A 16,173-nucleotide genomic window follows, 5' to 3' on the forward strand; every position below is an offset into this window, starting at 1 on the left:
CTCCATCTCTGGACCTCTAAGGCTGCACATATAGGGTGTTTCTGTGTGCTAGTCACAGGCTACAGAGCACAGAGACAAAGAGCCTTCCCTTAAGGAGCCTGCAAGTGCTAGAGACCAGTGGCACAAAAGGATTTACAGAGCAACAGAAGCTTTGATAGATCGTGTGGTGTAAAGGTTAGAAGCACAAACTCTATGGCCAGACCACCAAGGTTTGGATCCAGCACTTGGCAAATCTGTGACCTAGACAAGCTATTGACCTCTCTGAGCCACATTTTCTCCTCTAAAGTAGGGACAGTGATGATGCATGCGTGGTAAGATTAAGAGCAGATGAGTTCATGTATATATAAAGGGCTTGGCCTGGCATGCTGGTCATGTCTGTGCTGTTGCCTTCCTCCCAATGAGCAATGCCTGCTGTAGTTCAGAGGATGGCCACTCTGAAACTGAGAGAAGAAGCCGTCTTAGATCTTAAAGAAGCTATATGAATTTTTCAAACCGAAGGATGAGAGCTGTTTCAAGCTTGGGATCAGAAGTGGCCTATTCAGGGGACTTTCAGAATTTGTAGAGGAGAATTCTGAGTTACACAGGGAAGAAGAGATTGTATTTAATGCAGTTATACTGGATCCTGTAACAGTGAAAGGAAAAAGCAAGGTTTTTGGAGAGGAGTTTAGCATAGGAAAAACAATTTTGAAAACAATTCATTGGATAAATTAAGATGAAAATGGAAGCTAAACCAGGGATACCAGCTTGGAGACAGTTGTAATTTGATGTGCTGAGGATCTTGGCCAGAATGCTGCAGCATTGAAAAGCTAAAAAGAATGATTATGAGATATAGAAAGAAAGGATCGAAAGGTGGCTGGAAGCAAGTATTGGGGAGAGGAGATGGTGAGGGGAGATGTCAAAGCTGCATGCCTGAATGGCAGGAAGAAGTGTCGATATAATAGACACTTGTGCAAGTTCGGAGGGGTGGGTGGTTTGCGGAAAAGGATTACAAGTTTCATTCAAGTCCAGCTGCACTTGATGCAACAGTGGGACACTGATGTGGAAGCTAGAATTTGAAGAAGCAGAATTGAAGTTCAGGAGAGGTTAAAGCGAGGATTGCTTAAATATTTGGAACTGGATCAAGTATAGGTGAGAGTGAAATAATTGAGAGAGAGAAATAGTATGGCAAGATTAAGGCAGGCTACCATGCCAGCCAGTAAGCCCACCATACTTGGGAAACTGTTATGAGAATTATATGAAGTAATACATATGATAACACTTATGGGATGGGGGTGGGGTGGACTATTAAATACAATATAAACAGGAAAATCTTGATGACTGCATGATAATGGAGAGCTTTTTTGTTTGTTTGTTTGTTTTTGCCCTGTTTCCTAGAATCTCAAGGCTGAAGTGCACATTAAAGCATTGTATAGGTGAAGGTGAGGGTATGAGGGCTCAGAGAAGCTGAATGAATGGGTTTCCCATGAGATCGCTAAAGAATCAGGTCTGGGCTCAGGCCCTCCACCCCTTTTCAGTGCTATTCTCACTTTAGAGGCTGCCTCTTGAGCTAGTCCTGTCTCTCAGAGGCTCCCCGAATATGATTCGATTTTCACTCTATTTTATACAAAGCGTGCTCTAAAGTGCTGGATTCTCCTGCACAGGGGGTCTGGCACACGGACAAGCACACCCGGCAGCCGGCAGTGCACAGGAAGCTGCTTCCACACAGGCACAGCTTTATGCAGGGCCTCCTGAAAAGCAGCACTTATTTCAGACACTGATCTTGCGTCTCACCGTCTTTTAAATTTGTGTTTCCTTTTAGTTAATTAACTAATTTTACAATCTTTAAATCATGAAATAAGCCATCTACTCATATACTCTTTACTTGTTTACTCATGTTAATCAAATAATTAATCCATGGCTTGTAATCTCCTTCCAAGAAGATATTTAAGCGGGATCATATTTTATAAAAAGAAAGTTTTCAATCTCAACCACAATACAGCCACATCATGGCAATAATTACTTTTATAACCAGATCGGTTAAAAACTAAACAGCTATTTTTGAAAGTCCATAAAAGTGATGTCCCATGTACAAACATTTTGAACAATTTAACATAATTTTATTGAAGGGATAGCCATTTGAGAGCTTGACCTTTTTATGAATTCCTTGTGAAGTCTTAGAAATCTGAGTACCTTTTAAATTTTCTTCTTGAAGGAAATAACTTGGGAAGTGCCAAGGAAATAAACGGAGAAAGCATTTAACATAAAATGAAATCATTAATACTTAATGGGAAAACAATATTCTATTCTGAGGCATTTTAAAACAGCTACTACAAAATCCTTTCTAGGGGACTAGGAAGTTCTTCAAAACTGGTGCTTACATAGTATTACCTAAAAAAGGACTTGATGGAAATAGAACATATGACGCCCAAAGATTAGAAAAAGGTGGATGATGAGATTCAAATTACAATCAGCCTTTCATGTATGTCAGTTTCTGCATCCATGGATACCATCAAACGTGGATTTCAAATATTTGGGGGAAAAAACATGGTTGCGTCTGTACTCAATAACTGCAGACTCTTTTTTCTTGTCATTATTTCCTAAACAATACAGTATCACAACTATGTACATAGCATTTATATTGTATTAGGTGTTATAAATACTCCAGAGATGATTTAAAGTATATGGGAGAATGTGCATAGGTGATATGCACATACTATATCAAGGACTTCAGTATTCACGATTTTGGTGTTTGCAGGGTGCCCCAAAACCAATCACCAATCCGCCACAGATACCAAGAGACAACTGTACTTCATTTGAAGTACAGTTGCTATTTTTGGTCACAAATTTCCCTAAGCTTTATCCCACTCTTGGTTCCTTGGTTCCCCATGGGGCCATTGCATCATGGGTTCTTCTGTGTTGTTACTGTTTGCTGGAGAGACGCGATGCCCTTTCAAGATTTCTTCAATTTTAGAGTTAGAAAAACCAGTTCTATTAGCAAAATTTGTATGCTAAAACCCCTTTTGTTTTGAACCAGTGAGGTACAAAGTCAAGAAATACTTGGGTTAACTCAAGGAAAACAGAATCAGAGTGCTCTTCTTTTGCAAGAATAGTCTTTTTTCTAAGACTATTTCATCACTTTGTGGTTTCTTCTATCTTCTTTCGCTCTGTTCTCTTGCTGACCAGGAGAACTATCTTGATCCCCCTTTCTGGTCTGCAGCAGCACAGCCAACCCACCACAATTATCTCTGTCCTAACGCATAATGGGAGAGAGCAAAAAATTCTAGACTTGGAGGCCAAATTCAGGCGTCAAATTCTAGTTCCACCACTAGTTTTGCAGTCTTTGGTAGGATACCTAAACTCATTCTCTTCCTCCTTGTCCTTCCATTTTAAACGTTTTAATAATTTTATCAAAGTAAGGAATTTTATCAAATGCATACATAGTTAAAGAATAAAATACAATAGAAGTTACTTTTACTGGCCGGGCGCAGTGGCTCGCGCCTGTAATCCCAGCACTTTGGGAGGCCGAGACGGGCGGATCACGAGGTCAGGAGATCGAGACCATCCTGGTTAACACAGTGAAACCCTGTCTCTACTAAAAATACAAAAAAATTCGCTGGGTGCGGTGGCGGGTGCCTGTAGTCCCAGCTACTCGGGAGGCTGAGGCAGGAGAATGGCGTGAACCTGGGAGGCGGAGCTTGCTGTGAGCCGAGATTGCGCCACTGCACTCCAGCCTGGGCGACTGAGCGAGACTCCGTCTCAAACAAAAAAAAAAAAAAAAAAAAAAAGAAGGTACTTTTACTGGCCTCCTAAGTGATTTGCCTGATTAAGCAATTCTCTCCGTTCCCTCAATATATCCTACCGACTGATGCTCACAGCCAGCTCAGGACCGGATGCTCTCTAGCCCGCCTGTAAACTCCTGATCCCTCCTGTGGAGATGTATGTGGACCAAGAGTCAGTGGTGTTTGTACCCAGATGTGCTGTGCCAGTTTTGCTCGTTCATATAATTATTCAATGATAATTATGTAAACCAATGATATATGGGTGTGTAAAAGAGAATTGCTATTTCTATTAAAATGTTTTGTAAAGACTCAATAAAGTTGAGTTACTAAAAATAAAAGGCTATAGGCCGAACGTGGTGGCTCACGCCTGTAATCCCAGCATTTTGGGAGGCTGAGGCGGGCAGATCACAAGGTCAAGAGTTCGAGACTAGCCTGACCAACATGGTGAAAATCCATCTCCACTAAAAATACAAAAATTAGCTGGGCATGGTGGCACACGCCTGTAATCCCAGCTACTCAGGAGGCGGAGGCAGGAGAATCGCTTGAACCCGGGAGGCGGAGGTTGCAGTGGGAGGAGGTTGCAGTGAGCCGAGATCGCGCCACTGCACTCCTGCCTGGGCAACAGAGCAAGACTGTCTCAAAAAAATACAAAATAAAATAAAATAAAGGCTATAGAATTATATGTGAGCTAGATAGTGGTAAAATATTGGGGAAAAACTTAAATCTGAAAGGATTCTGCTTTGTGCCTTTTTCAATCTACTTTAATGAAACAGAAACTGAGAAATGGACATGATGATTATGGGTGTAGTTTATGTAAGAAAATGCAGAACTGGAAATATGTGGCTATATTCTATATGCAGAAATCCTGGTAGTATTTCCATGGGATTCTTATGATACTAAATTAGATAAGGTTCACATAACACACTCAGCAGCATGTCTGATATTTAATAAGCATTCAGTCCATGTTAGCTGTTATTGTGGTTATTATTCATTTAATAATTGCACATCCAGGCAATTTTAAAAGAAAAGATAAAACAAAAGGCAAGGTGAGACCAAATCAATATTTCAAAAGAAAATATTGGGATAAACTTTTAAACCCAGCAACCAAAGGACCTAAACTTCACTGTGATTATTTTTTTCTTTGCATCCAAATATCTGTGTGTAAAATTAAGAGGATATTGATGATCAGATATCTACAAAGTTTAGCTGGAAAAACAAATCCTCATTCATTATTGAAAATAAAGCCTTGGCATTCCAAATGTAACCCTATTTCAATTTTAACAACAAACTGCCACATAGCCTTAGGAAGCTCTCTAACCTTTTCCTATCCTTGTATTCTCAGTTAGATAAGGATGATGACAAACAACTAAATTAATTTATCACATGGCCAGAAGAATTATTTTGAATTCTTTGAGAAAAGTACACTATGGTTGTATTTGTGTTCTCTCACTTGAGCGTGAGCTCTACCTGGCTCAGTGCTGTGTGAAGCTCTCCAACTCTCAGGATAAGGATCAGTGAAATGCTAATTTTTTAAAAAATTAAATTTTCGTGAAAGCTCTAGACCTATTCACTTATTATGATGTTTAAGCAAAGTTTCAACAGGTAAAACATGCTTCACCACAAAAAAACAATGATCAGAATAACTTATGGAATGAAAGGCAAAGATCCTATTTTATTCGATTATCTGTGCCACTAAATTAAGTCTTAATTCTTTTTCAATCTTGTAAACACAATATAAGAACAGATATACTGGATGTGAGGTTTAAACTCATTAATTTTAGTGGCTCTGGCCAAACCCAATTAATTTCTGTTTGTGAAGCAATTCCCATTGTTGGGGTTTCAAGTTATTTTCACAGTTGACCATGAACAGTACATGATCTTGTAGCTAGTCAGTCAGTCTATATTGATCGTATGGACTGAGCCCAACATCCTACATATTTATTATGTACAAATATACAGAAAAATAACAATGATTTAAAAGACATAGTTAAAGCCTTTAAAGAGCTATATACTATATTACTATTATTGAGAGGTGGTAGAGGATACCTTTCCTTAGGAGACAATTCAAAAGATAAAAAGTAAACTGTATTTATTTCCCTATCATTTAATTGATGCTTAAAGAAATAGATGTTTCAAAACTTTAGGTTAATTCAATATATATGCATAAGACTAACTAGGTTCAGAGAAGTTAAAAAGAGGAACCAGACTGGATCATCCCAGTGTTCAAGAAGTTTACTATAGTGGGGGAGGAAGGCATTTATCTAACTAGTATACTTCCATCCATGATGTGTGGAGGGACAAACTAGACCAGGGAAGAATTACCAATACCTGAGTGTACTCTCATTGTAATGTCCTAATATCAGGTTTCCAGACACCCTTAAGAAATTGCCAGATTTGCACAACCTTCATATTTGAGCCATCATGGAGATGGAGGAAAGAGCCTATCATGTCCACATTTTTAAAGGAAATGACTTGATTGTTATAAGTCACATAGCTTAAAAGCAATGTTTGATGAGAACAATCTCTCATACAATCGATAAGCAACTTACCAGAATATTGTAGGATATAAAGAAGCAGACGCATTTGACTTTTTGAATAACCAGTTTTTCCACACCAATTTAACTTCCTTCCTTGATTCAGTGACAGCCTACATAAATAATGATAATATGCTAGAAATAATCAATTTTGTATGGAGGAAGATTTTGAGTTCTAGTCTAAACAATATTCTTATCACTAAGCCATGATAGTGTGACCTTAATCATGCTACCATTACCTGGGTGAACAGGTAAATATAGAGTTGCAATTACAATAAAGTGGGCGGGAGCAATGCATTACATATCCAGGTCCAGACCCTGGGAATCAGTTGTACTGAAGGACCTGTAACTTACTGATGAGCTATATGACTCATAAATACCTGCCTCCAAAATTCTGATATTACTAAATCAAGTAGAATGGCCAGTACCTTACACCAGGAAGTTCATAACAAGACAATTCAAAATGCCCTTGGATATATGCTTTAAATCATTCTAAAAACAGAATAGCATATCAATGATGCAAGTGTAAACTGGTATTTTTTGGCACATGTGAAATTTGCTAAAAAATAATTTAAAAGACAAGTGCCATTAAGATTTTTATCTCAATTAGGGTTAGCAAAGCAATATTATAAATGAGTCACACTGAGACTAAGTGATTTCAATGAGGCAGGCTAGCAGGACAAACAATTAACCCTACCATTGCTTAAGCCACACCATCCTTTAGCACTCATTCAAGTTTTAGTCAACATATGTTGAAAGATATTTTTTAAAGGCATGCAGAGAGCAAAACATTACATATATATTTATAAAATATAGAATAGAATATATATTAATATATAATATATGTAAATGTATTATATAATATATATTTCATTATAGTTATGTATTATATAAAATATATGGTATGACATACAGTATATATATTATAATATGTTGTATTATATATTATATATACACATATATATATATATAATGTTTTAAAGGAAAGAAATGGAACCATGTAACCCAAAAAGCCAAAAACTAAGTAGTCATATAATTACATTCTTACTGCTCTGTAAGATTGTTCTCAGAAGGAACTGAGGCTCTCCTCTCCCCATAGGTGACTGAGCAAGAAGAAATATACTATGTTACAATAGGCCAACTTCATCTGGCAGAAAGAGGCCCTTGGTAATCACCTTGAAAAATCACTGGTTCAAGGAAAACCTTAAGATTTCTTTCTTATAGCTGTTTACTACAGAATAAACTATCATTCTTTCTGGATAACTTAAATATCCATGGGGTTGCTTGCCTCAGAGCCCTCTTTTTTATCCTAGCTTTCTGTTCATTTACTCTTCCAAGCTTCCCAAACTAAGGCAGCCAATAGTGGGCCACTAATAGTCAATGCCAGGAGCTATACATGGCATCTCTATCTCAATTTCACCCAAAGACGTCGAGCCCAAGTACTCAATTTTACACAAAGATTTTATTAATAAGTGAAAATATTATTGTATATTAGCACATTGATCTGTTATGGGGTGGAATGCTGAGAATCAAAGGAAATTGTCTTCCTTGTGATGGTCATTTTCCAATGCTACCCACCCCCCAGTCCCTGGCTCCATTTCCCTGCCACAGAGTACAGGCTTAAAGCCCAGGCTTTTCGATACCAAATTTTCATGGAAATGCCAGGTTTCCTAATAAGTGACACCAAGCTTAATCAGGCCACAAACACAGGGGATGACACATTTTATTTCATGACCCTCTCCCTTCCCATCATTTTCCTTGTTACAAATAAAATATGAGAGGCTTTGAGGCATCTTTGTGTAGAAAGTTTTATAAATGTCTTTGGATGTGATGGTAATATATGAATTTCTTTCCTCTTCTTTTTCAGGATGGGTACCAGTGAAGTACCTGCCGCCTGTACCCAGAATCAGTGAGTAACTTCCTCATAATGTTTGAGTCTTGGGTAGTTATAGATAAGCAGAGCAACAACTAGAATATCTGAAAACCTCAGAGTGTGGCTTTTAAGCACCTGTTCTGCTGATGATAGCCATCCCTAGAAAGCACAGCCTAGGTGGCATTTTTGGAGTGCATAAAGTCTTGGAGGGTGGGGAGAAAAGCAAGCAAACCACAATCCTTGTCCTCAAGGGATTTACAAAGGAAACTAAAGGCTCTGAAGACTGATTTCAGTTATATATAGCATGGTGTTTACCTTATTTGAAAAAGTTTACAGATTTTTCTATTTTTATTTTAAAGGTATTTAACATTTTCCTGGCCCATTGCATTATAGTCTATTTTTTTTAAATGTCTTCCTCTATGAATAGAGTAAAACCTCATTAATTCAGATACTGCTAATACACAATTCTTGAGAATTTGATCTAGACTAAGCTGAAATTTAGCTTTGAATTATCTGCAAGGAATGGATTTGCTAAGTGAAATGGAATATTTGTGCCCCATGTAAAAAGAATACATTGTTTTCATGGCTTTAGCATACAGTGGTCTTTAGGCAAAAAGATTCAGCTGTAAAATAAGGATTATTAAGGTCGTGAAGTAGATGTCCCCTTAGACAGACTTTATTGGCAGGTAATAGTATTGCAAGTAATAAAACAATGTTGCTTTCAAAAAATTCTGACTTCCATAATTCAGGCTAGATCTTCCTCTCCTCCTTTCCAAACTAATTATTCTAATCTAATGAGGTTTACTATTGTGTAATATGTGGATGGAAGCATTTAGTAATAGAAGATGATCAATTCCTATTATCTTAAAAATTTATAAATATAACTTCTAATTTTGGGATGCATATCTGTAATGTTGATCATCTAGATAACAGTAGTATGTTTACTTTACAAGAAAAAATGATATATTATTCCATTTTCTTTTTCATGATCTCACATGGCAGGTAACATTTTTTTTCATTTAAAACTCAACATTTTTGCCAAGCAAGCAAGTCAGATTCCTAGGGCAATAGCAAAGATTTGAGGTGAGGGAAAAAAAACAAAATCAGACCATGCCCTCCCAGGGGTATGTTGAAAAACTGGAGCAGTAACTGAGTCACCATGCACCCATTTATTCCTTTATTCATTCAACAAACACTTAGCCAAGGGCCATGCTTATTGCATCAAGGGATGTAGAGATAAATAAAATTCCCTTTTTGTCTTCATTGTACTGGTAGCCCATAAGTTGAGACAGAGATGGAGACAAATGATTTTCTCTTGTGATAAGCAATGTGTTATCCCAAAAAACAAAGTACTCTGGGAATGCACAGAATACACTGTTAAATCTAACAGAAAGAGTTGGGGAAATATTCAGTAACAGTTATCATGCTTGAACTGATTCTTTAAAGAATGCATGGACTTTCTACAAGTAGGGAAAGGGAAGGGCAGCATTTCAGGCAGGACAAGCAAAAGCACGGAGACATCAAAGCACATGTATTGCCCAAGTAAAACAACGTAGACTTAGAGTTAGTTGTATAGAGCTGAGGGAATGTGAGAGTAGTGTATGGTCTATACATAAAGGTATATTACCAAGAAAAGATACCCTTTAAGTGGTTGAAAACAACAATTGGAGTTGAGAGAGAGAAAGATTTGAGAGTCTTCTGCATAAAGAGTTGAAATGTGAAGAAATGGAAATAAATAAGATCATTCAAGGGCACAGGAGAGAACTTTTAGGAATACAGGATAGAATCAGCTTCTTCCTGAGACAGGAGAAAAGGATGAGTGGGGAAAAACTAAGATAAGTTTAAAGATGGATATAAAAAAATTTGAGAGTTTGTGCCTGAAAGCTTCCATTTTCTTGCCACTATACTGTGAATAATCATGGGATGTGGAATGGGAGGATACAAGTTCGAAACTCAATTCATCCACCCACGAACAACGCAACTTGGGTAGGTCACATAACCCCTCTAAATTTCCATTTTACCATCCGTGAAATGGAGATAATAAAAACATGCAATTCATAGGTCAGAGAACTTCATAACACATGTGGAGGCATTTTATAAACTATAATGCACTTGGCCAGAACACATGCTGGGTGACCTCACTGAGCTCTTGTTTATAAAACAGGGACAAGCTGGGCATGGGGACATGTGCCTGTCATCCCAGCTACTCAGGAGGCTAAAGTAGGGGGATTGCTTGAGGCCAAGAGTTCAAGATTGTAGTGTATGATGATTATTGTACCTGTAAACAGCCACTGCAGTCCACTCTGTGCAACACAGTCAGACCCTATCTCTAAAAAATCAAATAAAATAAGGATAACAGCACATAGCTTACACGGGTTACTGAGAGCATTAAAGATAAGGTATCCACCATGTGTGCTCTATAGATGGGAACCACTGGGTTACTGCCTTCTGTGAGTAAGAGCTTGTCTCTGGAGAAAGAGGAAAAAATTCTGCAATGGGGAAACAAGACAAGAAGGAGACATGGAAAAATATTTTTGAGCAGAATTAAAAGCCCATCCTGAAAACATGAGTTTGCAGGTACAGCCACACCTGTGTACTCTGGAGCAATCAAAATGAATGAGTTGATGGTCTGGGGTTGGGGTAGATCAAAGCAGGTATGCTAGTGGCTGAGAGCAAGTGCCATCAAGGGGACAATTGGAAACGCTGGCCAATGCAGATCTCAGAAGTTTAGAGGCCCTGTTCTCCAGCCTCAGCATTAGTTTGACAGAATGGCGCCCTTTCTTTTTTTTTTTTTTTTTTTTGAGAAGGAGTCTCGCTCTTTCACCCAGGCTGGAGTGCAGTGGCGCGATCTCGGCTCACTGCAGGCTCCGTCCCCCGGGGTTCACGTGAATGGCGCCCTTTCTATTCAGAGTCCGCAGCCTGTGATCCTATGACTTGTTGTTGTCAAGTAAGTGAGTGGCTTATGCAAAGGACTGAGCAGCCAGATGCCTCCAAGGTTATATGCTGTCACCATCAGCTAACCTCCAGCCCTGATGCTACTGCTCAGATTTAGGGCAGTGGCCAGCCAGACTCCTGCCTGACCCTCCTGCCCTCTCACCTCCCACCCTTGTCTCACATCCCAACTGCAGCCTATTCCCAGCCTCCCCTTCCACTTGAACTTTCATTCTTCCCTAACACATAAGATAGTAAAAAAGCTGTCCACCTCCTCTGAAATAGAAAGGTAAAGTTTCAGCTAACTATTAATAAAAAGGAGCCAGACTGCATGCTACCTGCCCCTCACACCTTGAGCACCAAGTCTAAACCTCATTCCAGAATTTGCTTGTTGCAACAGACAAGATTGCACTTCCTCCCACACTTGGAAGTGAGTTATCTCACCATCCACTAGGAAAATGTTCAGTGTCCTCTTAAAATGTTTAGCGAGCCTTGGGGACCCCAAGAGAGAGCTGCCAAGATCTATCTTGATAGTTACTAAACTTACCTCCGAGAGAGATTTGAATTGTTAGAGCTTTCATCCTCAATTTGCCAAATGGCAGTAATAAAGGAAATATAGGCTATATCTTGCATGTTATTGACTCCTATTTTAATTAGTGTAAGACACATTCCTCATTTGGGAGCATGGTTGATTCACTCACTCAATGGCTATTCATTAAGGATATACCAAATGCAAGGTGCTAGCTCCTAGTCAAGATCTTTGGAGATAATGAATATAAACATCTCCCATGAATAACATTTGAAATATCTGGAAAAACCTATCCAATTAGATAAAATTCCAGGCTCCTGTGAATAGACAACTCCAAAGACTCATTAGGGGTTGAGAAACCCAGAGCATTTTCTTCTCTCTTCTCAGCCTTGGCTCCCAAAGCCCACTCTTCTGTGACTTCCAACATGAATCACGTGAAATTCACCTCCAAGCGCCTTGCTTCCTGTACATTTCTTTTGGTGCACTGTGGTAACCTGCTAATATGGAGATTGCCCCATGGCACATTACCACCCTCAACCCCACAGGTGGGACTTCCCTACACAGCATGAACCACACTGAAGTGCAGCCCTGCCTTTCCCAGGGTAGGAAGCACCAAGTAATGTGTCTCCTAATATGGTTTCAGACAGGGTACTCTCTCCCATTCTACAAACGCACATCAGTCCTTTCTCCAAGGTGCTTTAATCTCCTGGTGTCATGCCAGACACCCACCCCCACCAGTGCCCTCTACAACTCCCATTTTATTTCTGCCTGGTTTGTATGCAGTCTTCATTCTAGATCTGCTCAAGAAAGCAACTCACCACTCATTAAAAACAAATGCAAAGACAAATATCTATTCGTTTTATTTCTTTGACCCTAATTACACCCTCCTTCTATTTCCTCCTGTAATCAACATGTCTCCCATTTCTGGGTTCTTTGTGTATGTTCTTTTTTACTCTTGTTTCTATCCTTTACATATCTCACAGATTTTAGTACTCCTTGGAATATGGTCTTTTAGTTTATTTCCCACTTAGAAGAACACAAGACTCACATCCATTCAGTGGCAAAGCCAACATTAGGGAGAGGTGTGCAGTGGCATGTCATTAACATGTTTTTCTCTTTTTTTTTTTTTTGCCATGTAGTGAAACGGTGTTCAATTTGGACCAGTTCTGTGAGTCCTTGACAGCAAGAATATAACCCAGACTAGCATCTCCGATTTGGAGATCTTGATAAAGTTCAAAGCAGAATCTAAAACTTGACTCTTCTGACTCTGACTCCTATACGTCTCTAGGCCTCCAGTTACAGGAACTGAAAGAAAATACTTTTCCTCTATTTTGTAAGTGGAGAGTAATTCAAAATCATTTCTTAGGGTCATTGAACTGAGAAATGTTCCTTGGAATTTCATGAAGAATATCTTGAGGCAGGGTTTATGTACCAGCAAAAGGATACACATATTCAAGGGTAATACCTTTTTACATATTGATAGCATACTCTCTCTCGGAGTAGAGGGCTGCTTTTGTGCCAAACTGCAGTGCCGTGTGATTTTAAAGCTGGAGTTAATCCTTGCAGGCTACTGTGGGTCCACAAACCGGCAATTGGTGCCCTAGAGCTTTGCATTTGGTAGGCATGTTCTCCTGGGCAAGGGTCCTGAAATGGACTATTGTTTACCTGTACTCAATGTCTTTGCCCTCATTTGGCAAAGGGAGGGAGGTACATCGTATTCACAAGCACTGCAGATTGCAGAGATACAGTTCCCAAACGTAAGTCAAGACTCCAGCCCAGCACCGGGCGTGGCTCAGGGTATTTTCTGGGGCACACATTGCTAGCTCCTCTGCACTCAGTTTCTCCAGGGAATGAGACAAATTGAGAAGAAGGTGTTACAGTGTTAGAATCAAGGGTGGGGTTGTCATGAAGGTTAGAGGGTAAAGAGGGCCGGTACCCATCTCCTAAGTGTCCATATCTGGTAGGCCCACTCTCCTGCTCTCTCTCCTGCTTGCCTGGGGGCATGCTTCCCATTGTCAGCCTGAACATTCTTTTCTGTAAATCCAGGATTACCAAAGTTGGTAGGAAAGGATAGTTAGAGACTTTTCTGCAGCCTTCCTAAGCTTTTGTGAGAATTAAGCCTTACAAATCTTATAAGAATTGATGAACATGATGATATTTTTTAAAATTCAGCATAAATCTTCAGATTCGTAGCCTAACAATCTCAACTGAAAAGCCCTTATCCTGCAGGGGAAAGAAAAAGTACTGTTTGCCAGCCTTATCTACTGTCAGACCAAGCCTTGATTTTCCAACAGTTTGTACATTCTGCACATACTGGGGCTGTCCTTCTCACATGTATAAAAATAAACTGTGAAGTTGTTGGGTTTTTTTTCTTTTGTAGGGGAAAGGGCTGTATATGAGTATTCTTGTATGAAAATAATTAGCAAAGATAAAGTGGCACCCTGCAGTTAATTTAGCTATTCTCTTAAATATTTTCCTGGTACCTGAATTACATGAACATAATATTTTAATAAGCTGATCTGCAAGTATTTTTCTCCTTCTCATTGAGGTTTGGAGTAATCTAAAGAGTCAAGGTTTTCAATCTTTTTCTCTTGCATTAAAATGATCTGTCATTTCCATAATGACAACACCCAAAAGTCAATTTTTGGGGCCTTGTTAAAGTGCTCCATAGAATAATTCAGTGGTGATGGAGATGGAGCTCTTCTCAAAGTGTAACTACTCCCCTTGCTGGCATAGTGTGGCAATGACATTCATCTCTGAAAATTTAATCTTAATTCTGGACAGGCTTTTTGGTTTTGTTTTTTGTAATTCTTTATGTTTTTGAAGTTCACAATAAATTGAGGCTTAATCTAAGGAAACTGGATGCATTAATGTTGTCATCATACTTGATAAACTAAGTTGATAAATTTATAAAATACAATAATTCTAAAAATGCTTCATATGCCTAGAAAGTAGGGAAGTATTCCAGATTGTGTTCAGTAATACAATTTTAAACAAAATAATAGAATCTCTTAATTTTAAAATTGATGTATAATTTACAATAAAACACACAGATCTTAAGTATTCTCTCCATCTAGTAAAAGTTTTGAGAATTGTATACACCTGTATACCAGCCACCCACAATAAGGTATTGAATCTGACACCCTAAATAGTTTTCTCTTTGCCCTTTCCAGTCAATTCCAATTCAAAACTTCATCACCTACCTCCCTACCCTTCTTCTACCTTCTCTCTACTTCCCAGGAAACCACTTCTTACGTATTTCACCATAGTTTAGTTTGGCCTATTCTTGGACTTAATATAAATGGAATCACACAGCATGTACTTTGTAAAGGCCCCTTTCACATGCCATAATATTTTTGAGATTGTTGCATATATCAATCATTCGTTCCTTTTTTATTGATGTGTGATATTCCACTGTATGACTACATTACAAATTACTTATCCATTGTCTTGTTTTTGACATTTGGATTGTTTCTAGTTTGAGGCTATTATGAATAGGACTGCTATGGACATTTTTGCACAGATCTGTTTGTGAATATGATGTTCTTTGATTTATGATGGGGTTATGTCCCAAGAAGCCCATCATAAGTCAGAAATATCATTATGTTGAAAATGCATTTAATACCCAAATAATTTGTGATTAACCGTAAATTTTCTAGTGTCTCCTTGGTTTATTCTCTTTTTTCTGAGAAATATAAAGTAGAAATAGAAATTTGAGTGTTTTGAAAATTGTCAGGCTTGAAGTACCAGAAAAACTCAGTGTGAGGTTTGAATGTCCCATTTATGATAATGACTTTAGATAATGATCTTTATATCACAAGTGATTTTATAGCATTATTCACTGTCTTTCAGCAAGGACTTCAGTTCCAGGGAGGCAGAACATACTATTTCTGTTCTTTATCCTCACCTTTGCAGTGAGAGGATGATGGCAAATTATCAAACTCTCTTAATCACTGTATTGCATACAGTGATTTAATACTGTAAATCAGTATTTAAATAAAGTCTTTAATATCATACATGCATGCTATATCTATCATCATAAATGTATACATACACAAAACTATACAGACAGAGATTGATGTAGGTATAGATATATAAAACACCCTCATCACCTTTATTAAGATAATGTCCTAACACGACCTAGAGCTTAGGAAAGCTCTAACACTATTTCCTTTGATCAGTGTTTATTGACCCATATTGTGCTAGGTGCTGGATATACAGTGGTGAGCAAACATCTGGGTACCTGACATCTGGGAGCTTACTGTCTGAGGGGAGAGTTAATCAAGTAAACAAAGGTACAGTTTTTGATTTTGTTAGATTTTCCACAGGGAAGCAACAGGGTGCTATAAAGACAGGAACAGGGGCCTGCCTGTGCAGGTGGCATCTAATCACAGACTTGGATCAAGGGGGATCCAGCCATGTAACCAGTGGAGAAGAGCACTCTGTGCAGGAAAAGCAGCAACGGTGAAATCCTTAGGCAGGTAAAAGCCACGTGTTCTAGGCCAAGGTAACAGGAGAGGAGAGAAACGGGTAGTGAAGTAGGAAAGA

General features: G+C 38.6%; 1 protein-coding gene across 1 annotated transcript in view; it reads left to right on the forward strand.

Annotated features, from left to right (window-relative positions):
- CHST9 (carbohydrate sulfotransferase 9) overlaps nt 1–16,173 on the forward strand; it is a 278,082-nt gene that overhangs the window by 160,861 nt on the left and 101,048 nt on the right. The window contains exon 4 of the mRNA XM_030810619.1: nt 8,160–8,201. Within this exon, the coding sequence (XP_030666479.1) occupies nt 8,160–8,201 (42 nt within the window). The remainder of the gene's footprint in view (nt 1–8,159; nt 8,202–16,173) is intronic.

Source organism: Nomascus leucogenys, chromosome 4 (genome assembly GCF_006542625.1).
Source record: "Nomascus leucogenys isolate Asia chromosome 4, Asia_NLE_v1, whole genome shotgun sequence".
Taxonomy (NCBI): domain Eukaryota; kingdom Metazoa; phylum Chordata; class Mammalia; order Primates; family Hylobatidae; genus Nomascus; species Nomascus leucogenys.